Consider the following 27,191-nt stretch of genomic DNA (forward strand, 5'->3'; position numbering starts at 1 on the left):
GCCTGGTCATTTGCTATGCATTCGCTTAACTGTCGTCTCAATGGAACCGGCTTCGAACAATGCCCTGCAGCTATCCCCTAGCATCCTGATGGAGATTTGGGCTAGGATGTAATAATGATGAGTTTTGAAGGAACATCTCAAACATGTACATAAATTTTTTTTTAAAGCCCTTGCCACCATCTTTTATTGGCCACTTTTATTTAATATAAATATAAACTGTTCTTTGGACTAGAAGGATGTTGTTTTTTTTCTTGATAATTTAAACCAATAAAAATGTAGGTAACAATTTCTAAATGAATTGAAAAAAAAAAATACATCAAATCCACCTCTTTTTTTTTTTTTTTTTTTATGTTTAATTGTAATTGCTTTATTATTTAAATTTTCCTTTTCATAATTTCACAAATGTCTCTTCTATTTTGATTCATAAACAAATTAAAACTATTTACTTTTAATTATTCACAAACTTTTTTTAATCTTTAAATAAAATTATTATATTATAGGCCTACATTCAAATGAAGAACATATTTTTAAAAAATGTGAATGTGAAAAAAGAAAGCACAGTTAGGAAGAAACATCTAATTTCTTTAATATTTTTTTGTTCCTGACATGTACATTTTTTTTTTTTTTTAAATTTGTAACAAAAATATTTTAAATTCTTTTACTATACAGGCTTTTAGCATATTTGAAAATGTTCATACAGGTACTCATTTATTTAAATTGAAAGAAGAATGTAAACTATTAAACTATTCTAAAAAAAATTAATATACAATACTTACCCACACATATACAAATATATATATATATATATATATATATATATATATAGGTATATATACACATTGTTATGATCCTTTTGACTCAGAACCGGTCACAACAGAATGTGACAACATATGTTCCAGAAGCTTAAAGTCGGGACGAACAAAATCTGCCCTTGTGGAGCATCACCAGAAAATGCTGACCATGTCCTTCAAAGCTGCATACTATATCAAGAGGCTCCAACAAGACTGTGGCCCCAAAACCTTCCTATAGAACAAAAACTATACCGAGAACTGCTTGATCTGGACATCACTGCGCACTTTATCTCAGATATAGAATTACTGATCTGAACCCTCCGACATGTAAACTGAGAACGAAGAAGAAGAAGTTATGATCCTCTCTATCTGGTTATTTGCAAACACTGCTGCAAACGCTGTTTAAAAGGAAACATCTATATAGGCTAACTCAAGAACTTGATATTTCTGCTCCAAATAACTTGATACTTCAATGAATGTAATAAATAACAGCCAAATACTGTACGCTGGTCCTAGTATACCACCAAATATATATGTACGAGTCTTTATATTGAGTACTGTAAGTGTGATTTACCTTTTAATACCGGTATATTTATTTTGTTACCAGTACTTCAATGTTCTTTTTTAATTGGCAGCAAATTTTTCATAATGATTACATTTTTTAAAATCATTTTGTATTTGAATTTTTTCCCCTTATATATTGCCCGTTTCTTTGTCCAGAAAGGGTTATAGTTTTTAAAATATAGCAGTATTTACAAGTGCCAACTGGCACATGAATGAAACATTGTGTCGAGTATTTTTTAATGATCGCTCATACATTGCAGAATTATTTCTCTTTTTCTTAATATTTAAACTGTGACAAAATCAGTTTGTGTTATTTCATTTTATATAGACCTAGTTGACTATTCATGGCAAAATGAAGAATGCTTTAATAAAAAATTAATGTCAATTTCTAACTAAGAATTTTATTAGGTGAAATATTTAAAGGTTGATAACTCTGCATACACACATTTATTTAGGATAGTTTCTCTTAGTATGCTAGATAATTACCATCTAGTTAGAGACAAAGTTTATTATTAGAAATAAACTCATTTCCTAGTGATCAATGCAAAGTCACTTGTAAACAAATTTTGGTATGAATGTGTGACAAAGTAAAATCAAGACTCCACCTACACATTTTGTGTAGATGAAATAGATATAGTTCTTGAGAACTTGGTTATATTATAGTTATGGCCTAATCTTCTTGAAAAGATTATGGTCCTAAAAAGAACCTGGTTTAGAGGGTGGCCCTGAAAAGGACCTTTTTTTTTCTCCTTCAAAGTGGAGCAAGTTTTTATGCTTTGGGAGCTGCAGCTTTCTTTGTGGCTTTAGGCTTTTTGGCAGCAGCTGGTTTCTTGGCAACCTTTGGTTTAGCTGCAGCTGGTTTCTTGGGAGTCTTAGGCTTCTTTGGTTTGGCAGCTGCTACCTTCTTGGGTGATTTGGCCTTTTTGGGTGCAGCTGGCTTCTTGGCAGCCTTCTTGGGAGACTTGGTGGCAGCTTTCTTGGCACCTGCAGCTTTCTTGGGCTTAGCAGCGGCAGCCTTCTTTGGAGATTTGGGTTTCTTGACTGCAACTTTCTTGGCCTTGGGTTTCTTTTCAGCTTTCTTCTCACCAAGACGGAAGGAACCAGCAGCGCCAGTACCCTTAGATTGTTTCAAGGTTCCAGCCTTTACACCAGCTTTAAGAGCGGCCTTCAGACGAGCGTTAATGGCAGTTGGGTTGTCACCGACTTTGTAGTTGGCAGCAATGTATTTTAAAATGGCCTGGCGTGAAGATCCTCCGCGTTCTTTCAGCGCTACAATGGCGGCTTGAATCATAGCCTTGTATTGAGGATGTGCTGCTGGGGCCTTAGGCTTGGCAGCGGCTTTCTTCTTAGGAGTCTTGACTGGAGCGGGTGCAGGAGCAGCGGCGGTATCATTATCGGCCATATTGACGAGTGATGAAGAGAACGAGACTGGGAGAGCGTGTGTACGAGTGCAAGCGAAACAACAGAATGTCAGCGAGAAGCGAGGCCCCCGGTTTATATACCCGTGCGCGAACATATCGGAGAGCACTACGTCACAGCCTATCGCAGCCAACCAAAGTTAACCGAAGCGGACGCGAAATCATTCACTTTTGTACCATATGGGTCCAGAAATATTTTATTTAATAAAAATTCAAAACAGTTAATGCAATCGCATAACTTTGAATCGATTCTCCGTTTCACGACCTTTCATTTAATATATTTTTTGCATTTCTTTAAATACAATTTTCATTTTTAAAAGTATGAAATAATGCACATTTCGTAGGTCAGCTAGCAATTGTTGGCTTTCAAAATAATAATAAAGTGATAAAAATCATAAAATGAAATGACTTTTAATGTTTATCTTTTAGAGAAAGAACTATATTGACAAATTAATGCATAACAATCGTGAAAAAAGAGCATTTATATATTTTAAATAATTTTTTTCTACATGCACTTTCGCACACTTTGACATCCATCTGGTTGTTATTCACGCTTACGAATTCTATAAAATCGTTTTAATAAAGATAAAACAACATTAGTTCTAAATGATAATTTCATTCTCGAACTTTAAATAATCATTTAAACCTTTGGATTTTATATTTTGATTTTGATTTACTTATTAAATCATTTTTTTTTACACTCCATCACTATACAACTGGGCCGTCATTTTTTGAAGTCTCGTATCACTGCCATAGCTCTATAGTCTAGTAAATAGCTCTAGATCTAGGCGGGGGATTGTCAATTTTACAACAGATGATTAAGCAAAATAATAATCATATTTAAAGATAGTCTTTAATGTATTAGAATAAAATGAATATCTCTTTGATGTTACTGCTAACATCGTTTATATTTCCAATTTTTTTTAGTCAAAATGTTAGATAGACATAATTGACCAAATATAGTCATGAAATATTTTCCACCATTTTTTTTTTACTCTCTCTAGATCATAGTAGTAGGCCTATTTCATCTATGCATGACTTATATTAATACTTCTTTATTGTTTGTTTAACCATAATAAGAACTCTATAAATTCTTTTACATTACATTAGTTTATTATGTAGAAAATAAAAGAAACAGGTCAATTATACTGTGTCAAGTCAATATAACTTATAGACCACTCTACCGTAGGCCTATATATACCTATTAGTTAAAGACATGCATAGGTGAGGCCTATATTATCTTTAAAAACCCCCTAAGCCACACACACACACACAAAGAAATCATATTATTTTAGTATTTTGTTTTTAACTATTACTTTGCATAATGTTTTAAACACATTTATGTGAGACAAGGTGACCAGCTATATCTTCTTACACTTATATATTATCTGTGTTTCTAATGAGCTACAGATACATTTAATCTGTCTGAAAATCATAGGAGTATAACAACATACCACTATACAAGGTTTTTAAAGAAAGAAAAGACATTTAACAACTATTCAAAATGTTATAATCTATATAGATTGCATGGCATAAATTATTGAAGTTGAAAATAGCTTTATGTACATGTGTGTACAAAATGTAATCTACATATTGCTAGGCAATCATTTCTGGAGTTTAAAAATAACTTTATATGTTCACATTCAGCTTGGTCTAGATTAAAGATGTTTTTGAATCCAATTTTAAAGTGCAATTTAAAGTTTTAATGGATATATTAAATATGGCTGCCTGGTCATTTGCTATGCATTCGCTTAACTGTCGTCTCAATGGAACCGGCTTCGAACAATGCCCTGCAGCTATCCCCTAGCATCCTGATGGAGATTTGGGCTAGGATGTAATAATGATGAGTTTTGAAGGAACATCTCAAACATGTACATAAATTTTTTTTTAAAGCCCTTGCCACCATCTTTTATTGGCCACTTTTATTTAATATAAATATAAACTGTTCTTTGGACTAGAAGGATGTTGTTTTTTTTCTTGATAATTTAAACCAATAAAAATGTAGGTAACAATTTCTAAATGAATTGAAAAAAAAAAATACATCAAATCCACCTCTTTTTTTTTTTTTTTTTTTATGTTTAATTGTAATTGCTTTATTATTTAAATTTTCCTTTTCATAATTTCACAAATGTCTCTTCTATTTTGATTCATAAACAAATTAAAACTATTTACTTTTAATTATTCACAAACTTTTTTTAATCTTTAAATAAAATTATTATATTATAGGCCTACATTCAAATGAAGAACATATTTTTAAAAAATGTGAATGTGAAAAAAGAAAGCACAGTTAGGAAGAAACATCTAATTTCTTTAATATTTTTTTGTTCCTGACATGTACATTTTTTTTTTTTTTTAAATTTGTAACAAAAATATTTTAAATTCTTTTACTATACAGGCTTTTAGCATATTTGAAAATGTTCATACAGGTACTCATTTATTTAAATTGAAAGAAGAATGTAAACTATTAAACTATTCTAAAAAAAATTAATATACAATACTTACCCACACATATACAAATATATATATATATATATATATATATATATATATAGGTATATATACACATTGTTATGATCCTTTTGACTCAGAACCGGTCACAACAGAATGTGACAACATATGTTCCAGAAGCTTAAAGTCGGGACGAACAAAATCTGCCCTTGTGGAGCATCACCAGAAAATGCTGACCATGTCCTTCAAAGCTGCATACTATATCAAGAGGCTCCAACAAGACTGTGGCCCCAAAACCTTCCTATAGAACAAAAACTATACCGAGAACTGCTTGATCTGGACATCACTGCGCACTTTATCTCAGATATAGAATTACTGATCTGAACCCTCCGACATGTAAACTGAGAACGAAGAAGAAGAAGTTATGATCCTCTCTATCTGGTTATTTGCAAACACTGCTGCAAACGCTGTTTAAAAGGAAACATCTATATAGGCTAACTCAAGAACTTGATATTTCTGCTCCAAATAACTTGATACTTCAATGAATGTAATAAATAACAGCCAAATACTGTACGCTGGTCCTAGTATACCACCAAATATATATGTACGAGTCTTTATATTGAGTACTGTAAGTGTGATTTACCTTTTAATACCGGTATATTTATTTTGTTACCAGTACTTCAATGTTCTTTTTTAATTGGCAGCAAATTTTTCATAATGATTACATTTTTTAAAATCATTTTGTATTTGAATTTTTTCCCCTTATATATTGCCCGTTTCTTTGTCCAGAAAGGGTTATAGTTTTTAAAATATAGCAGTATTTACAAGTGCCAACTGGCACATGAATGAAACATTGTGTCGAGTATTTTTTAATGATCGCTCATACATTGCAGAATTATTTCTCTTTTTCTTAATATTTAAACTGTGACAAAATCAGTTTGTGTTATTTCATTTTATATAGACCTAGTTGACTATTCATGGCAAAATGAAGAATGCTTTAATAAAAAATTAATGTCAATTTCTAACTAAGAATTTTATTAGGTGAAATATTTAAAGGTTGATAACTCTGCATACACACATTTATTTAGGATAGTTTCTCTTAGTATGCTAGATAATTACCATCTAGTTAGAGACAAAGTTTATTATTAGAAATAAACTCATTTCCTAGTGATCAATGCAAAGTCACTTGTAAACAAATTTTGGTATGAATGTGTGACAAAGTAAAATCAAGACTCCACCTACACATTTTGTGTAGATGAAATAGATATAGTTCTTGAGAACTTGGTTATATTATAGTTATGGCCTAATCTTCTTGAAAAGATTATGGTCCTAAAAAGAACCTGGTTTAGAGGGTGGCCCTGAAAAGGACCTTTTTTTTTCTCCTTCAAAGTGGAGCAAGTTTTTATGCTTTGGGAGCTGCAGCTTTCTTTGTGGCTTTAGGCTTTTTGGCAGCAGCTGGTTTCTTGGCAACCTTTGGTTTAGCTGCAGCTGGTTTCTTGGGAGTCTTAGGCTTCTTTGGTTTGGCAGCTGCTACCTTCTTGGGTGATTTGGCCTTTTTGGGTGCAGCTGGCTTCTTGGCAGCCTTCTTGAGAGACTTGGTGGCAGCTTTCTTGGCACCTGCAGCTTTCTTGGGCTTAGCAGCGGCAGCCTTCTTTGGAGATTTGGGTTTCTTGACTGCAACTTTCTTGGCCTTGGGTTTCTTTTCAGCTTTCTTCTCACCAAGACGGAAGGAACCAGCAGCGCCAGTACCCTTAGATTGTTTCAAGGTTCCAGCCTTTACACCAGCTTTAAGAGCGGCCTTCAGACGAGCGTTAATGGCAGTTGGGTTGTCACCGACTTTGTAGTTGGCAGCAATGTATTTTAAAATGGCCTGGCGTGAAGATCCTCCGCGTTCTTTCAGCGCTACAATGGCGGCTTGAATCATAGCCTTGTATTGAGGATGTGCTGCTGGGGCCTTAGGCTTGGCAGCGGCTTTCTTCTTAGGAGTCTTGACTGGAGCGGGTGCAGGAGCAGCGGCGGTATCATTATCGGCCATATTGACGAGTGATGAAGAGAACGAGACTGGGAGAGCGTGTGTACGAGTGCAAGCGAAACAACAGAATGTCAGCGAGAAGCGAGGCCCCCGGTTTATATACCCGTGCGCGAACATATCGGAGAGCACTACGTCACAGCCTATCGCAGCCAACCAAAGTTAACCGAAGCGGACGCGAAATCATTCACTTTTGTACCATATGGGTCCAGAAATATGTTATTTAATAAAAATTCAAAAAAGTTAATGCAATCGCATAACTTTGAATCGATTCTCCGTTTCACGACCTTTCATTTAATATATTTTTTGCATTTCTTTAAATACAATTTTCATTTTTAAAAGTATGAAATAATGCACATTTCGTAGGTCAGCTAGCAATTGTTGGCTTTCAAAATAATAATAAAGTGATAAAAATCATAAAATGAAATGACTTTTAATGTTTATCTTTTAGAGAAAGAACTATATTGACAAATTAATGCATAACAATCGTGAAAAAAGAGCATTTATATATTTTAAATAATTTTTTTCTACATGCACTTTCGCACACTTTGACATCCATCTGGTTGTTATTCACGCTTACGAATTCTATAAAATCGTTTTAATAAAGATAAAACAACATTAGTTCTAAATGATAATTTCATTCTCGAACTTTAAATAATCATTTAAGCCTTTGGATTTTATATTTTGATTTTGATTTACTTATTAAATCATTTTTTTTTACACTCCATCACTATACAACTGGGCCGTCATTTTTTGAAGTCTCGTATCACTGCCATAGCTCTATAGTCTAGTAAATAGCTCTAGATCTAGGCGGGGGATTGTCAATTTTACAACAGATGATTAAGCAAAATAATAATCATATTTAAAGATAGTCTTTAATGTATTAGAATAAAATGAATATCTCTTTGATGTTACTGCTAACATCGTTTATATTTCCATTTTTTTTTAGTCAAAATGTTAGATAGACATAATCGACCAAATATAGTCATGAAATATTTTCCACCATTTTTTTTTACTCTCTCTAGATCATAGTAGTAGGCCTATTTCATCTATGCATGACTTATATTAATACTTCTTTATTGTTTGTTTAACCATAATAAGAACTCTATAAATTCTTTTACATTACATTAGTTTATTATGTAGAAAATAAAAGAAACAGGTCAATTCTACTGTGTCAAGTCAATATAACTTATAGACCACTCTACCGTAGGCCTATATATACCTATTAGTTAAAGACATGCATAGGTGAGGCCTATATTATCTTTAAAAACCCCCTAAGCCACACACACACACACAAAGAAATCATATTATTTTAGTATTTTGTTTTTAACTATTACTTTGCATAATGTTTTAAACACATTTATGTGAGACAAGGTGACCAGCTATATCTTCTTACACTTATATATTATCTGTGTTTCTAATGAGCTACAGATACATTTAATCTGTCTGAAAATCATAGGAGTATAACAACATACCACTATACAAGGTTTTTAAAGAAAGAAAAGACATTTAACAACTATTCAAAATGTTATAATCTATATAGATTGCATGGCATAAATTATTGAAGTTGAAAATAGCTTTATGTACATGTGTGTACAAAATGTAATCTACATATTGCTAGGCAATCATTTCTGGAGTTTAAAAATAACTTTATATGTTCACATTCAGCTTGGTCTAGATTAAAGATGTTTTTGAATCCAATTTTAAAGTGCAATTTAAAGTTTTAATGGATATATTAAATATGGCTGCCTGGTCATTTGCTATGCATTCGCTTAACTGTCGTCTCAATGGAACCGGCTTCGAACAATGCCCTGCAGCTATCCCCTAGCATCCTGATGGAGATTTGGGCTAGGATGTAATAATGATGAGTTTTGAAGGAACATCTCAAACATGTACATAAATTTTTTTTTAAAGCCCTTGCCACCATCTTTTATTGGCCACTTTTATTTAATATAAATATAAACTGTTCTTTGGACTAGAAGGATGTTGTTTTTTTTCTTGATAATTTAAACCAATAAAAATGTAGGTAACAATTTCTAAATGAATTGAAAAAAAAAAATACATCAAATCCACCTCTTTTTTTTTTTTTTTTTTTATGTTTAATTGTAATTGCTTTATTATTTAAATTTTCCTTTTCATAATTTCACAAATGTCTCTTCTATTTTGATTCATAAACAAATTAAAACTATTTACTTTTAATTATTCACAAACTTTTTTTAATCTTTAAATAAAATTATTATATTATAGGCCTACATTCAAATGAAGAACATATTTTTAAAAATTGTGAATGTGAAAAAAGAAAGCACAGTTAGGAAGAAACATCTAATTTCTTTAATATTTTTTTGTTCCTGACATGTACATTTTTTTTTTTTTTTAAATTTGTAACAAAAATATTTTAAATTCTTTTACTATACAGGCTTTTAGCATATTTGAAAATGTTCATACAGGTACTCATTTATTTAAATTGAAAGAAGAATGTAAACTATTCTAAAAAAAATTAATATACAATACTTACCCACACATATACAAATATATATATATATATATATATATATATATAGGTATATATACACATTGTTATGATCCTTTTGACTCAGAACCGGTCACAACAGAATGTGACAACATATGTTCCAGAAGCTTAAAGTCGGGACGAACAAAATCTGCCCTTGTGGAGCATCACCAGAAAATGCTGACCATGTCCTTCAAAGCTGCATACTATATCAAGAGGCTCGAACAAGACTGTGGCCCCAAAACCTTCCTATAGAACAAAAACTATACAGAGAACTGCTTGATCTGGACATCACTGCGCACTTTATCTCAGATATAGAATTACTGATCTGAACCCTCCGACATGTAAACTGAGAACGAAGAAGAAGAAGTTATGATCCTCTCTATCTGGTTATTTGCAAACACTGCTGCAAACGCTGTTTAAAAGGAAACATCAATATAGGCTAACTCAAGAACTTGATATTTCTGCTCCAAATAACTTGATACTTCAATGAATGTAATAAATAACAGCCAAATACTGTACGCTGGTCCTAGTATACCACCAAATATATATGTACGAGTCTTTATATTGAGTACTGTAAGTGTGATTTACCTTTTAATACCGGTATATTTATTTTGTTACCAGTACTTCAATGTTCTTTTTTAATTGGCAGCAAATTTTTCATAATGATTACATTTTTTAAAATCATTTTGTATTTGAATTTTTTCCCCTTATATATTGCCCGTTTCTTTGTCCAGAAAAGGTTATAGTTTTTAAAATATAGCAGTATTTACAAGTGCCAACTGGCACATGAATGAAACATTGTGTCGAGTATTTTTTAATGATCGCTCATACATTGCAGAATTATTTCTCTTTTTCTTAATATTTAAACTGTGACAAAATCAGTTTGTGTTATTTCATTTTATATAGACCTAGTTGACTATTCATGGCAAAATGAAGAATGCTTTAATAAAAAATTAATGTCAATTTCTAACTAAGAATTTTATTAGGTGAAATATTTAAAGGTTGATAACTCTGCATACACACATTTATTTAGGATAGTTTCTCTTAGTATGCTAGATAATTACCATCTAGTTAGAGACAAAGTTTATTATTAGAAATAAACTCATTTCCTAGTGATCAATGCAAAGTCACTTGTAAACAAATTTTGGTATGAATGTGTGACAAAGTAAAATCAAGACTCCACCTACACATTTTGTGTAGATGAAATAGATATAGTTCTTGAGAACTTGGTTATATTATAGTTATGGCCTAATCTTCTTGAAAAGATTATGGTCCTAAAAAGAACCTGGTTTAGAGGGTGGCCCTGAAAAGGACCTTTTTTTTTCTCCTTCAAAGTGGAGCAAGTTTTTATGCTTTGGGAGCTGCAGCTTTCTTTGTGGCTTTAGGCTTTTTGGCAGCAGCTGGTTTCTTGGCAACCTTTGGTTTAGCTGCAGCTGGTTTCTTGGGAGTCTTAGGCTTCTTTGGTTTGGCAGCTGCTACCTTCTTGGGTGATTTGGCCTTTTTGGGTGCAGCTGGCTTCTTGGCAGCCTTCTTGGGAGACTTGGTGGCAGCTTTCTTGGCACCTGCAGCTTTCTTGGGCTTAGCAGCGGCAGCCTTCTTTGGAGATTTGGGTTTCTTGACTGCAACTTTCTTGGCCTTGGGTTTCTTTTCAGCTTTCTTCTCACCAAGACGGAAGGAACCAGCAGCGCCAGTACCCTTAGATTGTTTCAAGGTTCCAGCCTTTACACCAGCTTTAAGAGCGGCCTTCAGACGAGCGTTAATGGCAGTTGGGTTGTCACCGACTTTGTAGTTGGCAGCAATGTATTTTAAAATGGCCTGGCGTGAAGATCCTCCGCGTTCTTTCAGCGCTACAATGGCGGCTTGAATCATAGCCTTGTATTGAGGATGTGCTGCTGGGGCCTTAGGCTTGGCAGCGGCTTTCTTCTTAGGAGTCTTGACTGGAGCGGGTGCAGGAGCAGCGGCGGTATCATTATCGGCCATATTGACGAGTGATGAAGAGAACGAGACTGGGAGAGCGTGTGTACGAGTGCAAGCGAAACAACAGAATGTCAGCGAGAAGCGAGGCCCCCGGTTTATATACCCGTGCGCGAACATATCGGAGAGCACTACGTCACAGCCTATCGCAGCCAACCAAAGTTAACCGAAGCGGACGCGAAATCATTCACTTTTGTACCATATGGGTCCAGAAATATGTTATTTAATAAAAATTCAAAAAAGTTAATGCAATCGCATAACTTTGAATCGATTCTCCGTTTCACGACCTTTCATTTAATATATTTTTTGCATTTCTTTAAATACAATTTTCATTTTTAAAAGTATGAAATAATGCACATTTCGTAGGTCAGCTAGCAATTGTTGGCTTTCAAAATAATAATAAAGTGATAAAAATCATAAAATGAAATGACTTTTAATGTTTATCTTTTAGAGAAAGAACTATATTGACAAATTAATGCATAACAATCGTGAAAAAAGAGCATTTATATATTTTAAATAATTTTTTTCTACATGCACTTTCGCACACTTTGACATCCATCTGGTTGTTATTCACGCTTACGAATTCTATAAAATCGTTTTAATAAAGATAAAACAACATTAGTTCTAAATGATAATTTCATTCTCGAACTTTAAATAATCATTTAAGCCTTTGGATTTTATATTTTGATTTTGATTTACTTATTAAATCATTTTTTTTTACACTCCATCACTATACAACTGGGCCGTCATTTTTTGAAGTCTCGTATCACTGCCATAGCTCTATAGTCTAGTAAATAGCTCTAGATCTAGGCGGGGGATTGTCAATTTTACAACAGATGATTAAGCAAAATAATAATCATATTTAAAGATAGTCTTTAATGTATTAGAATAAAATGAATATCTCTTTGATGTTACTGCTAACATCGTTTATATTTCCATTTTTTTTTAGTCAAAATGTTAGATAGACATAATCGACCAAATATAGTCATGAAATATTTTCCACCATTTTTTTTTACTCTCTCTAGATCATAGTAGTAGGCCTATTTCATCTATGCATGACTTATATTAATACTTCTTTATTGTTTGTTTAACCATAATAAGAACTCTATAAATTCTTTTACATTACATTAGTTTATTATGTAGAAAATAAAAGAAACAGGTCAATTCTACTGTGTCAAGTCAATATAACTTATAGACCACTCTACCGTAGGCCTATATATACCTATTAGTTAAAGACATGCATAGGTGAGGCCTATATTATCTTTAAAAACCCCCTAAGCCACACACACACACACAAAGAAATCATATTATTTTAGTATTTTGTTTTTAACTATTACTTTGCATAATGTTTTAAACACATTTATGTGAGACAAGGTGACCAGCTATATCTTCTTACACTTATATATTATCTGTGTTTCTAATGAGCTACAGATACATTTAATCTGTCTGAAAATCATAGGAGTATAACAACATACCACTATACAAGGTTTTTAAAGAAAGAAAAGACATTTAACAACTATTCAAAATGTTATAATCTATATAGATTGCATGGCATAAATTATTGAAGTTGAAAATAGCTTTATGTACATGTGTGTACAAAATGTAATCTACATATTGCTAGGCAATCATTTCTGGAGTTTAAAAATAACTTTATATGTTCACATTCAGCTTGGTCTAGATTAAAGATGTTTTTGAATCCAATTTTAAAGTGCAATTTAAAGTTTTAATGGATATATTAAATATGGCTGCCTGGTCATTTGCTATGCATTCGCTTAACTGTCGTCTCAATGGAACCGGCTTCGAACAATGCCCTGCAGCTATCCCCTAGCATCCTGATGGAGATTTGGGCTAGGATGTAATAATGATGAGTTTTGAAGGAACATCTCAAACATGTACATAAATTTTTTTTTAAAGCCCTTGCCACCATCTTTTATTGGCCACTTTTATTTAATATAAATATAAACTGTTCTTTGGACTAGAAGGATGTTGTTTTTTTTCTTGATAATTTAAACCAATAAAAATGTAGGTAACAATTTCTAAATGAATTGAAAAAAAAAAATACATCAAATCCACCTCTTTTTTTTTTTTTTTTTTTATGTTTAATTGTAATTGCTTTATTATTTAAATTTTCCTTTTCATAATTTCACAAATGTCTCTTCTATTGTGATTCATAATCACATTAAAACTATTTACTTTTAATTATTCACAAACTTTTTTTAATCTTTAAATAAAATTATTATATTATAGGCCTACATTCAAATGAAGAACATATTTTTAAAAATTGTGAATGTGAAAAAAGAAAGCACAGTTAGGAAGAAACATCTAATTTCTTTAATATTTTTTTGTTCCTGACATGTACATTTTTTTTTTTTTTTAAATTTGTAACAAAAATATTTTAAATTCTTTTACTATACAGGCTTTTAGCATATTTGAAAATGTTCATACAGGTACTCATTTATTTAAATTGAAAGAAGAATGTAAACTATTCTAAAAAAAATTAATATACAATACTTACCCACACATATACAAATATATATATATATATATATATATAGGTATATATACACATTGTTATGATCCTTTTGACTCAGAACCGGTCACAACAGAATGTGACAACATATGTTCCAGAAGCTTAAAGTCGGGACGAACAAAATCTGCCCTTGTGGAGCATCACCAGAAAATGCTGACCATGTCCTTCAAAGCTGCATACTATATCAAGAGGCTCGAACAAGACTGTGGCCCCAAAACCTTCCTATAGAACAAAAACTATACCGAGAACTGCTTGATCTGGACATCACTGCGCACTTTATCTCAGATATAGAATTACTGATCTGAACCCTCCGACATGTAAACTGAGAACGAAGAAGAAGAAGTTATGATCCTCTCTATCTGGTTATTTGCAAACACTGCTGCAAACGCTGTTTAAAAGGAAACATCAATATAGGCTAACTCAAGAACTTGATATTTCTGCTCCAAATAACTTGATACTTCAATGAATGTAATAAATAACAGCCAAATACTGTACGCTGGTCCTAGTATACCACCAAATATATATGTACGAGTCTTTATATTGAGTACTGTAAGTGTGATTTACCTTTTAATACCGGTATATTTATTTTGTTACCAGTACTTCAATGTTCTTTTTTAATTGGCAGCAAATTTTTCATAATGATTACATTTTTTAAAATCATTTTGTATTTGAATTTTTTCCCCTTATATATTGCCCGTTTCTTTGTCCAGAAAGGGTTATAGTTTTTAAAATATAGCAGTATTTACAAGTGCCAACTGGCACATGAATGAAACATTGTGTCGAGTATTTTTTAATGATCGCTCATACATTGCAGAATTATTTCTCTTTTTCTTAATATTTAAACTGTGACAAAATCAGTTTGTGTTATTTCATTTTATATAGACCTAGTTGACTATTCATGGCAAAATGAAGAATGCTTTAATAAAAAATTAATGTCAATTTCTAACTAAGAATTTTATTAGGTGAAATATTTAAAGGTTGATAACTCTGCATACACACATTTATTTAGGATAGTTTCTCTTAGTATGCTAGATAATTACCATCTAGTTAGAGACAAAGTTTATTATTAGAAATAAACTCATTTCCTAGTGATCAATGCAAAGTCACTTGTAAACAAATTTTGGTATGAATGTGTGACAAAGTAAAATCAAGACTCCACCTACACATTTTGTGTAGATGAAATAGATATAGTTCTTGAGAACTTGGTTATATTATAGTTATGGCCTAATCTTCTTGAAAAGATTATGGTCCTAAAAAGAACCTGGTTTAGAGGGTGGCCCTGAAAAGGACCTTTTTTTTTCTCCTTCAAAGTGGAGCAAGTTTTTATGCTTTGGGAGCTGCAGCTTTCTTTGTGGCTTTAGGCTTTTTGGCAGCAGCTGGTTTCTTGGCAACCTTTGGTTTAGCTGCAGCTGGTTTCTTGGGAGTCTTAGGCTTCTTTGGTTTGGCAGCTGCTACCTTCTTGGGTGATTTGGCCTTTTTGGGTGCAGCTGGCTTCTTGGCAGCCTTCTTGGGAGACTTGGTGGCAGCTTTCTTGGCACCTGCAGCTTTCTTGGGCTTAGCAGCGGCAGCCTTCTTTGGAGATTTGGGTTTCTTGACTGCAACTTTCTTGGCCTTGGGTTTCTTTTCAGCTTTCTTCTCACCAAGACGGAAGGAACCAGCAGCGCCAGTACCCTTAGATTGTTTCAAGGTTCCAGCCTTTACACCAGCTTTAAGAGCGGCCTTCAGACGAGCGTTAATGGCAGTTGGGTTGTCACCGACTTTGTAGTTGGCAGCAATGTATTTTAAAATGGCCTGGCGTGAAGATCCTCCGCGTTCTTTCAGCGCTACAATGGCGGCTTGAATCATAGCCTTGTATTGAGGATGTGCTGCTGGGGCCTTAGGCTTGGCAGCGGCTTTCTTCTTAGGAGTCTTGACTGGAGCGGGTGCAGGAGCAGCGGCGGTATCATTATCGGCCATATTGACGAGTGATGAAGAGAACGAGACTGGGAGAGCGTGTGTACGAGTGCAAGCGAAACAACAGAATGTCAGCGAGAAGCGAGGCCCCCGGTTTATATACCCGTGCGCGAACATATCGGAGAGCACTACGTCACAGCCTATCGCAGCCAACCAAAGTTAACCGAAGCGGACGCGAAATCATTCACTTTTGTACCATATGGGTCCAGAAATATTTTATTTAATAAAAATTCAAAACAGTTAATGCAATCGCATAACTTTGAATCGATTCTCCGTTTCACGACCTTTCATTTCATATATTTTTTGCATTTCTTTAAATACAATTTTCATTTTTAAAAGTATGAAATAATGCACATTTCGTAGGTCAGCTAGCAATTGTTGGCTTTCAAAATAATAATAAAGTGATAAAAATCATAAAATGAAATGACTTTTAATGTTTATCTTTTAGAGAAAGAACTATATTGACAAATTAATGCATAACAATCGTGAAAAAAGAGCATTTATATATTTTAAATAATTTTTTTCTACATGCACTTTCGCACACTTTGACATCCATCTGGTTGTTATTCACGCTTACGAATTCTATAAAATCGTTTTAATAAAGATAAAACAACATTAGTTCTAAATGATAATTTCATTCTCGAACTTTAAATAATCATTTAAGCCTTTGGATTTTATATTTTGATTTTGATTTACTTATTAAATCATTTTTTTTTACACTCCATCACTATACAACTGGGCCGTCATTTTTTGAAGTCTCGTATCACTGCCATAGCTCTATAGTCTAGTAAATAGCTCTAGATCTAGGCGGGGGATTGTCAATTTTACAACAGATGATTAAGCAAAATAATAATCATATTTAAAGATAGTCTTTAATGTATTAGAATAAAATGAATATCTCTTTGATGTTACTGCTAACATCGTTTATATTTCCATTTTTTTTTAGTCAAAATGTTAGATAGACATAATCGACCAAATATAGTCATGAAATATTTTCCACCATTTTTTTTTTACTCTCTCTAGATCATAGTAGTAGGCCTATTTCATCTATGCATGACTTATATTAATACTTCTTTATTGTTTGTTTAACCATAATAAGAACTCTATAAATTCTTTTACATTACATTAGTTTATTATGTAGAAAATAAAAGAAACAGGTCAATTATACTGTGTCAAGTCAATATAACTTATAGACCACTCTACCGTAGGCCTATATATACCTATTAGTTAAAGACATGCATAGGTGAGGCCTATATTATCTTTAAAAACCCCCTAAGCCACACACACACACACAAAGAAATCATATTATTTTAGTATTTTGTTTTTAACTATTACTTTGCATAATGTTTTAAACACATTTATGTGAGACAAGGTGACCAGCTATATCTTCTTACACTTATATATTATCTGTGTTTCTAATGAGCTACAGATACATTTAATCTGTCTGAAAATCATAGGAGTATAACAACATACCACTATACAAGGTTTTTAAAGAAAGAAAAGACATTTAACAACTATTCAAAATGTTATAATCTATATAGATTGCATGGCATAAATTATTGAAGTTGAAAATAGCTTTATGTACATGTGTGTACAAAATGTAATCTACATATTGCTAGGCAATCATTTCTGGAGTTTAAAAATAACTTTATATGTTCACATTCAGCTTGGTCTAGATTAAAGATGTTTTTGAATCCAATTTTAAAGTGCAATTTAAAGTTTTAATGGATATATTAAATATGGCTGCCTGGTCATTTGCTATGCATTCGCTTAACTGTCGTCTCAATGGAACCGGCTTCGAACAATGCCCTGCAGCTATCCCCTAGCATCCTGATGGAGATTTGGGCTAGGATGTAATAATGATGAGTTTTGAAGGAACATCTCAAACATGTACATAAATTTTTTTTTAAAGCCCTTGCCACCATCTTTTATTGGCCACTTTTATTTAATATAAATATAAACTGTTCTTTGGACTAGAAGGATGTTGTTTTTTTTCTTGATAATTTAAACCAATAAAAATGTAGGTAACAATTTCTAAATGAATTGAAAAAAAAAAATACATCAAATCCACCTCTTTTTTTTTTTTTTTTTTTATGTTTAATTGTAATTGCTTTATTATTTAAATTTTCCTTTTCATAATTTCACAAATGTCTCTTCTATTGTGATTCATAATCACATTAAAACTATTTACTTTTAATTATTCACAAACTTTTTTTAATCTTTAAATAAAATTATTATATTATAGGCCTACATTCAAATGAAGAACATATTTTTAAAAATTGTGAATGTGAAAAAAGAAAGCACAGTTAGGAAGAAACATCTAATTTCTTTAATATTTTTTTGTTCCTGACATGTACATTTTTTTTTTTTTTTAAATTTGTAACAAAAATATTTTAAATTCTTTTACTATACAGGCTTTTAGCATATTTGAAAATGTTCATACAGGTACTCATTTATTTAAATTGAAAGAAGAATGTAAACTATTCTAAAAAAAATTAATATACAATACTTACCCACACATATACAAATATATATATATATATATATATATAGGTATATATACACATTGTTATGATCCTTTTGACTCAGAACCGGTCACAACAGAATGTGACAACATATGTTCCAGAAGCTTAAAGTCGGGACGAACAAAATCTGCCCTTGTGGAGCATCACCAGAAAATGCTGACCATGTCCTTCAAAGCTGCATACTATATCAAGAGGCTCGAACAAGACTGTGGCCCCAAAACCTTCCTATAGAACAAAAACTATACCGAGAACTGCTTGATCTGGACATCACTGCGCACTTTATCTCAGATATAGAATTACTGATCTGAACCCTCCGACATGTAAACTGAGAACGAAGAAGAAGAAGTTATGATCCTCTCTATCTGGTTATTTGCAAACACTGCTGCAAACCCTGTTTAAAAGGAAACATCAATATAGGCTAACTCAAGAACTTGATATTTCTGCTCCAAATAACTTGATACTTCAATGAATGTAATAAATAACAGCCAAATACTGTACGCTGGTCCTAGTATACCACCAAATATATATGTACGAGTCTTTATATTGAGTACTGTAAGTGTGATTTACCTTTTAATACCGGTATATTTATTTTGTTACCAGTACTTCAATGTTCTTTTTTAATTGGCAGCAAATTTTTCATAATGATTACATTTTTTAAAATCATTTTGTATTTGAATTTTTTCCCCTTATATATTGCCCGTTTCTTTGTCCAGAAAGGGTTATAGTTTTTAAAATATAGCAGTATTTACAAGTGCCAACTGGCACATGAATGAAACATTGTGTCGAGTATTTTTTAATGATCGCTCATACATTGCAGAATTATTTCTCTTTTTCTTAATATTTAAACTGTGACAAAATCAGTTTGTGTTATTTCATTTTATATAGACCTAGTTGACTATTCATGGCAAAATGAAGAATGCTTTAATAAAAAATTAATGTCAATTTCTAACTAAGAATTTTATTAGGTGAAATATTTAAAGGTTGATAACTCTGCATACACACATTTATTTAGGATAGTTTCTCTTAGTATGCTAGATAATTACCATCTAGTTAGAGACAAAGTTTATTATTAGAAATAAACTCATTTCCTAGTGATCAATGCAAAGTCACTTGTAAACAAATTTTGGTATGAATGTGTGACAAAGTAAAATCAAGACTCCACCTACACATTTTGTGTAGATGAAATAGATATAGTTCTTGAGAACTTGGTTATATTATAGTTATGGCCTAATCTTCTTGAAAAGATTATGGTCCTAAAAAGAACCTGGTTTAGAGGGTGGCCCTGAAAAGGACCTTTTTTTTTTCTCCTTCAAAGTGGAGCAAGTTTTTATGCTTTGGGAGCTGCAGCTTTCTTTGTGGCTTTAGGCTTTTTGGCAGCAGCTGGTTTCTTGGCAACCTTTGGTTTAGCTGCAGCTGGTTTCTTGGGAGTCTTAGGCTTCTTTGGTTTGGCAGCTGCTACCTTCTTGGGTGATTTGGCCTTTTTGGGTGCAGCTGGCTTCTTGGCAGCCTTCTTGGGAGACTTGGTGGCAGCTTTCTTGGCACCTGCAGCTTTCTTGGGCTTAGCAGCGGCAGCCTTCTTTGGAGATTTGGGTTTCTTGACTGCAACTTTCTTGGCCTTGGGTTTCTTTTCAGCTTTCTTCTCACCAAGACGGAAGGAACCAGCAGCGCCAGTACCCTTAGATTGTTTCAAGGTTCCAGCCTTTACACCAGCTTTAAGAGCGGCCTTCAGACGAGCGTTAATGGCAGTTGGGTTGTCACCGACTTTGTAGTTGGCAGCAATGTATTTTAAAATGGCCTGGCGTGAAGATCCTCCGCGTTCTTTCAGCGCTACAATGGCGGCTTGAATCATAGCCTTGTATTGAGGATGTGCTGCTGGGGCCTTAGGCTTGGCAGCGGCTTTCTTCTTAGGAGTCTTGACTGGAGCGGGTGCAGGAGCAGCGGCGGTATCATTATCGGCCATATTGACGAGTGATGAAGAGAACGAGACTGGGAGAGCGTGTGTACGAGTGCAAGCGAAACAACAGAATGTCAGCGAGAAGCGAGGCCCCCGGTTTATATACCCGTGCGCGAACATATCGGAGAGCACTACGTCACAGCCTATCGCAGCCAACCAAAGTTAACCGAAGCGGACGCGAAATCATTCACTTTTGTACCATATGGGTCCAGAAATATTTTATTTAATAAAAATTCAAAACAGTTAATGCAATCGCATAACTTTGAATCGATTCTCCGTTTCACGACCTTTCATTTCATATATTTTTTGCATTTCTTTAAATACAATTTTCATTTTTAAAAGTATGAAATAATGCACATTTCGTAGGTCAGCTAGCAATTGTTGGCTTTCAAAATAATAATAAAGTGATAAAAATCATAAAATGAAATGACTTTTAATGTTTATCTTTTAGAGAAAGAACTATATTGACAAATTAATGCATAACAATCGTGAAAAAAGAGCATTTATATATTTTAAATAATTTTTTTCTACATGCACTTTCGCACACTTTGACATCCATCTGGTTGTTATTCACGCTTACGAATTCTATAAAATCGTTTTAATAAAGATAAAACAACATTAGTTCTAAATGATAATTTCATTCTCGAACTTTAAATAATCATTTAAGCCTTTGGATTTTATATTTTGATTTTGATTTACTTATTAAATCATTTTTTTTTACACTCCATCACTATACAACTGGGCCGTCATTTTTTGAAGTCTCGTATCACTGCCATAGCTCTATAGTCTAGTAAATAGCTCTAGATCTAGGCGGGGGATTGTCAATTTTACAACAGATGATTAAGCAAAATAATAATCATATTTAAAGATAGTCTTTAATGTATTAGAATAAAATGAATATCTCTTTGATGTTACTGCTAACATCGTTTATATTTCCATTTTTTTTTAGTCAAAATGTTAGATAGACATAATCGACCAAATATAGTCATGAAATATTTTCCACCATTTTTTTTTTACTCTCTCTAGATCATAGTAGTAGGCCTATTTCATCTATGCATGACTTATATTAATACTTCTTTATTGTTTGTTTAACCATAATAAGAACTCTATAAATTCTTTTACATTACATTAGTTTATTATGTAGAAAATAAAAGAAACAGGTCAATTATACTGTGTCAAGTCAATATAACTTATAGACCACTCTACCGTAGGCCTATATATACCTATTAGTTAAAGACATGCATAGGTGAGGCCTATATTATCTTTAAAAACCCCCTAAGCCACACACACACACACAAAGAAATCATATTATTTTAGTATTTTGTTTTTAACTATTACTTTGCATAATGTTTTAAACACATTTATGTGAGACAAGGTGACCAGCTATATCTTCTTACACTTATATATTATCTGTGTTTCTAATGAGCTACAGATACATTTAATCTGTCTGAAAATCATAGGAGTATAACAACATACCACTATACAAGGTTTTTAAAGAAAGAAAAGACATTTAACAACTATTCAAAATGTTATAATCTATATAGATTGCATGGCATAAATTATTGAAGTTGAAAATAGCTTTATGTACATGTGTGTACAAAATGTAATCTACATATTGCTAGGCAATCATTTCTGGAGTTTAAAAATAACTTTATATGTTCACATTCAGCTTGGTCTAGATTAAAGATGTTTTTGAATCCAATTTTAAAGTGCAATTTAAAGTTTTAATGGATATATTAAATATGGCTGCCTGGTCATTTGCTATGCATTCGCTTAACTGTCGTCTCAATGGAACCGGCTTCGAACAATGCCCTGCAGCTATCCCCTAGCATCCTGATGGAGATTTGGGCTAGGATGTAATAATGATGAGTTTTGAAGGAACATCTCAAACATGTACATAAATTTTTTTTTAAAGCCCTTGCCACCATCTTTTATTGGCCACTTTTATTTAATATAAATATAAACTGTTCTTTGGACTAGAAGGAGTTTTTTTTCTTGATAATTTAAACCAATAAAAATGTAGGTAACAATTTCTAAATGAATTGAAAAAAAAAAATACATCAAATCCACCTCTTTTTTTTTTTTTTTTTTTTTATGTTTAATTGTAATTGCTTTATTATTTAAATTTTCCTTTTCATAATTTCACAAATGTCTCTTCTATTGTGATTCATAATCACATTAAAACTATTTACTTTTAATTATTCACAAACTTTTTTTAATCTTTAAATAAAATTATTATATTATAGGCCTACATTCAAATGAAGAACATATTTTTAAAAATTGTGAATGTGAAAAAAGAAAGCACAGTTAGGAAGAAACATCTAATTTCTTTAATATTTTTTTGTTCCTGACATGTACATTTTTTTTTTTTTTTAAATTTGTAACAAAAATATTTTAAATTCTTTTACTATACAGGCTTTTAGCATATTTGAAAATGTTCATACAGGTACTCATTTATTTAAATTGAAAGAAGAATGTAAACTATTCTAAAAAAAATTAATATACAATACTTACCCACACATATACAAATATATATATATATATATATATATAGGTATATATACACATTGTTATGATCCTTTTGACTCAGAACCGGTCACAACAGAATGTGACAACATATGTTCCAGAAGCTTAAAGTCGGGACGAACAAAATCTGCCCTTGTGGAGCATCACCAGAAAATGCTGACCATGTCCTTCAAAGCTGCATACTATATCAAGAGGCTCGAACAAGACTGTGGCCCCAAAACCTTCCTATAGAACAAAAACTATACCGAGAACTGCTTGATCTGGACATCACTGCGCACTTTATCTCAGATATAGAATTACTGATCTGAACCCTCCGACATGTAAACTGAGAACGAAGAAGAAGAAGTTATGATCCTCTCTATCTGGTTATTTGCAAACACTGCTGCAAACGCTGTTTAAAAGGAAACATCAATATAGGCTAACTCAAGAACTTGATATTTCTGCTCCAAATAACTTGATACTTCAATGAATGTAATAAATAACAGCCAAATACTGTACGCTGGTCCTAGTATACCACCAAATATATATGTACGAGTCTTTATATTGAGTACTGTAAGTGTGATTTACCTTTTAATACCGGTATATTTATTTTGTTACCAGTACTTCAATGTTCTTTTTTAATTGGCAGCAAATTTTTCATAATGATTACATTTTTTAAAATCATTTTGTATTTGAATTTTTTCCCCTTATATATTGCCCGTTTCTTTGTCCAGAAAGGGTTATAGTTTTTAAAATATAGCAGTATTTACAAGTGCCAACTGGCACATGAATGAAACATTGTGTCGAGTATTTTTTAATGATCGCTCATACATTGCAGAATTATTTCTCTTTTTCTTAATATTTAAACTGTGACAAAATCAGTTTGTGTTATTTCATTTTATATAGACCTAGTTGACTATTCATGGCAAAATGAAGAATGCTTTAATAAAAAATTAATGTCAATTTCTAACTAAGAATTTTATTAGGTGAAATATTTAAAGGTTGATAACTCTGCATACACACATTTATTTAGGATAGTTTCTCTTAGTATGCTAGATAATTACCATCTAGTTAGAGACAAAGTTTATTATTAGAAATAAACTCATTTCCTAGTGATCAATGCAAAGTCACTTGTAAACAAATTTTGGTATGAATGTGTGACAAAGTAAAATCAAGACTCCACCTACACATTTTGTGTAGATGAAATAGATATAGTTCTTGAGAACTTGGTTATATTATAGTTATGGCCTAATCTTCTTGAAAAGATTATGGTCCTAAAAAGAACCTGGTTTAGAGGGTGGCCCTGAAAAGGACCTTTTTTTTTCTCCTTCAAAGTGGAGCAAGTTTTTATGCTTTGGGAGCTGCAGCTTTCTTTGTGGCTTTAGGCTTTTTGGCAGCAGCTGGTTTCTTGGCAACCTTTGGTTTAGCTGCAGCTGGTTTCTTGGGAGTCTTAGGCTTCTTTGGTTTGGCAGCTGCTACCTTCTTGGGTGATTTGGCCTTTTTGGGTGCAGCTGGCTTCTTGGCAGCCTTCTTGGGAGACTTGGTGGCAGCTTTCTTGGCACCTGCAGCTTTCTTGGGCTTAGCAGCGGCAGCCTTCTTTGGAGATTTGGGTTTCTTGACTGCAACTTTCTTGGCCTTGGGTTTCTTTTCAGCTTTCTTCTCACCAAGACGGAAGGAACCAGCAGCGCCAGTACCCTTAGAGTGTTTCAAGGTTCCAGCCTTTACACCAGCTTTAAGAGCGGCCTTCAGACGAGCGTTAATGGCAGTTGGGTTGTCACCGACTTTGTAGTTGGCAGCAATGTATTTTAAAATGGCCTGGCGTGAAGATCCTCCGCGTTCTTTCAGCGCTACAATGGCGGCTTGAATCATAGCCTTGTATTGAGGATGTGCTGCTGGGGCCTTAGGCTTGGCAGCGGCTTTCTTCTTAGGAGTCTTGACTGGAGCGGGTGCAGGAGCAGCGGCGGTATCATTATCGGCCATATTGACGAGTGATGAAGAGAACGAGACTGGGAGAGCGTGTGTACGAGTGCAAGCGAAACAACAGAATGTCAGCGAGAAGCGAGGCCCCCGGTTTATATACCCGTGCGCGAACATATCGGAGAGCACTACGTCACAGCCTATCGCAGCCAACCAAAGTTAACCGAAGCGGACGCGAAATCATTCACTTTTGTACCATATGGGTCCAGAAATATTTTATTTAATAAAAATTCAAAACAGTTAATGCAATCGCATAACTTTGAATCGATTCTCCGTTTCACGACCTTTCATTTCATATATTTTTTGCATTTCTTTAAATACAATTTTCATTTTTAAAAGTATGAAATAATGCACATTTCGTAGGTCAGCTAGCAATTGTTGGCTTTCAAAATAATAATAAAGTGATAAAAATCATAAAATGAAATGACTTTTAATGTTTATCTTTTAGAGAAAGAACTATATTGACAAATTAATGCATAACAATCGTGAAAAAAGAGCATTTATATATTTTAAATAATTTTTTTCTACATGCACTTTCGCACACTTTGACATCCATCTGGTTGTTATTCACGCTTACGAATTCTATAAAATCGTTTTAATAAAGATAAAACAACATTAGTTCTAAATGATAATTTCATTCTCGAACTTTAAATAATCATTTAAGCCTTTGGATTTTATATTTTGATTTTGATTTACTTATTAAATCATTTTTTTTTACACTCCATCACTATACAACTGGGCCGTCATTTTTTGAAGTCTCGTATCACTGCCATAGCTCTATAGTCTAGTAAATAGCTCTAGATCTAGGCGGGGGATTGTCAATTTTACAACAGATGATTAAGCAAAATAATAATCATATTTAAAGATAGTCTTTAATGTATTAGAATAAAATGAATATCTCTTTGATGTTACTGCTAACATCGTTTATATTTCCATTTTTTTTTAGTCAAAATGTTAGATAGACATAATCGACCAAATATAGTCATGAAATATTTTCCACCATTTTTTTTTTACTCTCTCTAGATCATAGTAGTAGGCCTATTTCATCTATGCATGACTTATATTAATACTTCTTTATTGTTTGTTTAACCATAATAAGAACTCTATAAATTCTTTTACATTACATTAGTTTATTATGTAGAAAATAAAAGAAACAGGTCAATTATACTGTGTCAAGTCAATATAACTTATAGACCACTCTACCGTAGGCCTATATATACCTATTAGTTAAAGACATGCATAGGTGAGGCCTATATTATCTTTAAAAACCCCCTAAGCCACACACACACACACAAAGAAATCATATTATTTTAGTATTTTGTTTTTAACTATTACTTTGCATAATGTTTTAAACACATTTATGTGAGACAAGGTGACCAGCTATATCTTCTTACACTTATATATTATCTGTGTTTCTAATGAGCTACAGATACATTTAATCTGTCTGAAAATCATAGGAGTATAACAACATACCACTATACAAGGTTTTTAAAGAAAGAAAAGACATTTAACAACTATTCAAAATGTTATAATCTATATAGATTGCATGGCATAAATTATTGAAGTTGAAAATAGCTTTATGTACATGTGTGTACAAAATGTAATCTACATATTGCTAGGCAATCATTTCTGGAGTTTAAAAATAACTTTATATGTTCACATTCAGCTTGGTCTAGATTAAAGATGTTTTTGAATCCAATTTTAAAGTGCAATTTAAAGTTTTAATGGATATATTAAATATGGCTGCCTGGTCATTTGCTATGCATTCGCTTAACTGTCGTCTCAATGGAACCGGCTTCGAACAATGCCCTGCAGCTATCCCCTAGCATCCTGATGGAGATTTGGGCTAGGATGTAATAATGATGAGTTTTGAAGGAACATCTCAAACATGTACATAAATTTTTTTTTAAAGCCCTTGCCACCATCTTTTATTGGCCACTTTTATTTAATATAAATATAAACTGTTCTTTGGACTAGAAGGATGTTGTTTTTTTTCTTGATAATTTAAACC

The 27,191-nt window shown here is 32.6% G+C and overlaps 6 protein-coding genes across 6 annotated transcripts; all 6 read right to left on the minus strand.

The window, feature by feature from the left end:
• Positions 1 to 1,800: 1,800 nt before the first annotated feature.
• LOC129924938 (histone H1-delta-like) lies at positions 1,801 to 2,938 on the minus strand. The gene has a single exon (XM_056022428.1). It carries the CDS (start codon positions 2,869 to 2,871, stop codon positions 2,125 to 2,127), a length of 747 nt encoding a protein of 248 aa, XP_055878403.1. The 5' UTR covers positions 2,872 to 2,938; the 3' UTR covers positions 1,801 to 2,124.
• A 3,350-nt stretch (positions 2,939 to 6,288) lies between these two features.
• On the minus strand, positions 6,289 to 7,395 carry LOC129924960 (histone H1-delta-like). Its single transcript, XM_056022586.1, has one exon. The coding sequence runs from the start codon at positions 7,368 to 7,370 to the stop codon at positions 6,624 to 6,626; it is 747 nt and encodes a 248-aa protein (XP_055878561.1). The 5' UTR covers positions 7,371 to 7,395; the 3' UTR covers positions 6,289 to 6,623.
• A 3,393-nt stretch (positions 7,396 to 10,788) lies between these two features.
• Positions 10,789 to 11,875, minus strand: LOC129924950 (histone H1-delta-like). The gene has a single exon (XM_056022488.1). The coding sequence runs from the start codon at positions 11,854 to 11,856 to the stop codon at positions 11,110 to 11,112; it is 747 nt and encodes a 248-aa protein (XP_055878463.1). The 5' UTR covers positions 11,857 to 11,875; the 3' UTR covers positions 10,789 to 11,109.
• Positions 11,876 to 15,265: 3,390 nt separating this feature from the next.
• On the minus strand, positions 15,266 to 16,407 carry LOC129924914 (histone H1-delta-like). The gene has a single exon (XM_056022327.1). It carries the CDS (start codon positions 16,334 to 16,336, stop codon positions 15,590 to 15,592), a length of 747 nt encoding a protein of 248 aa, XP_055878302.1. The 5' UTR covers positions 16,337 to 16,407; the 3' UTR covers positions 15,266 to 15,589.
• Positions 16,408 to 19,744: 3,337 nt separating this feature from the next.
• Positions 19,745 to 20,894, minus strand: LOC129924924 (histone H1-delta-like). Its single transcript, XM_056022375.1, has one exon. It carries the CDS (start codon positions 20,816 to 20,818, stop codon positions 20,072 to 20,074), a length of 747 nt encoding a protein of 248 aa, XP_055878350.1. The 5' UTR covers positions 20,819 to 20,894; the 3' UTR covers positions 19,745 to 20,071.
• A 3,319-nt stretch (positions 20,895 to 24,213) lies between these two features.
• On the minus strand, positions 24,214 to 25,382 carry LOC129924936 (histone H1-delta-like). The gene has a single exon (XM_056022425.1). It carries the CDS (start codon positions 25,295 to 25,297, stop codon positions 24,551 to 24,553), a length of 747 nt encoding a protein of 248 aa, XP_055878400.1. The 5' UTR covers positions 25,298 to 25,382; the 3' UTR covers positions 24,214 to 24,550.
• Between the last annotated feature and the right edge of the window lie 1,809 nt (positions 25,383 to 27,191).

This window comes from Biomphalaria glabrata, chromosome 3 (genome assembly GCF_947242115.1).
Source record: "Biomphalaria glabrata chromosome 3, xgBioGlab47.1, whole genome shotgun sequence".
NCBI classification, from domain to species: Eukaryota; Metazoa; Mollusca; class Gastropoda; family Planorbidae; genus Biomphalaria; species Biomphalaria glabrata.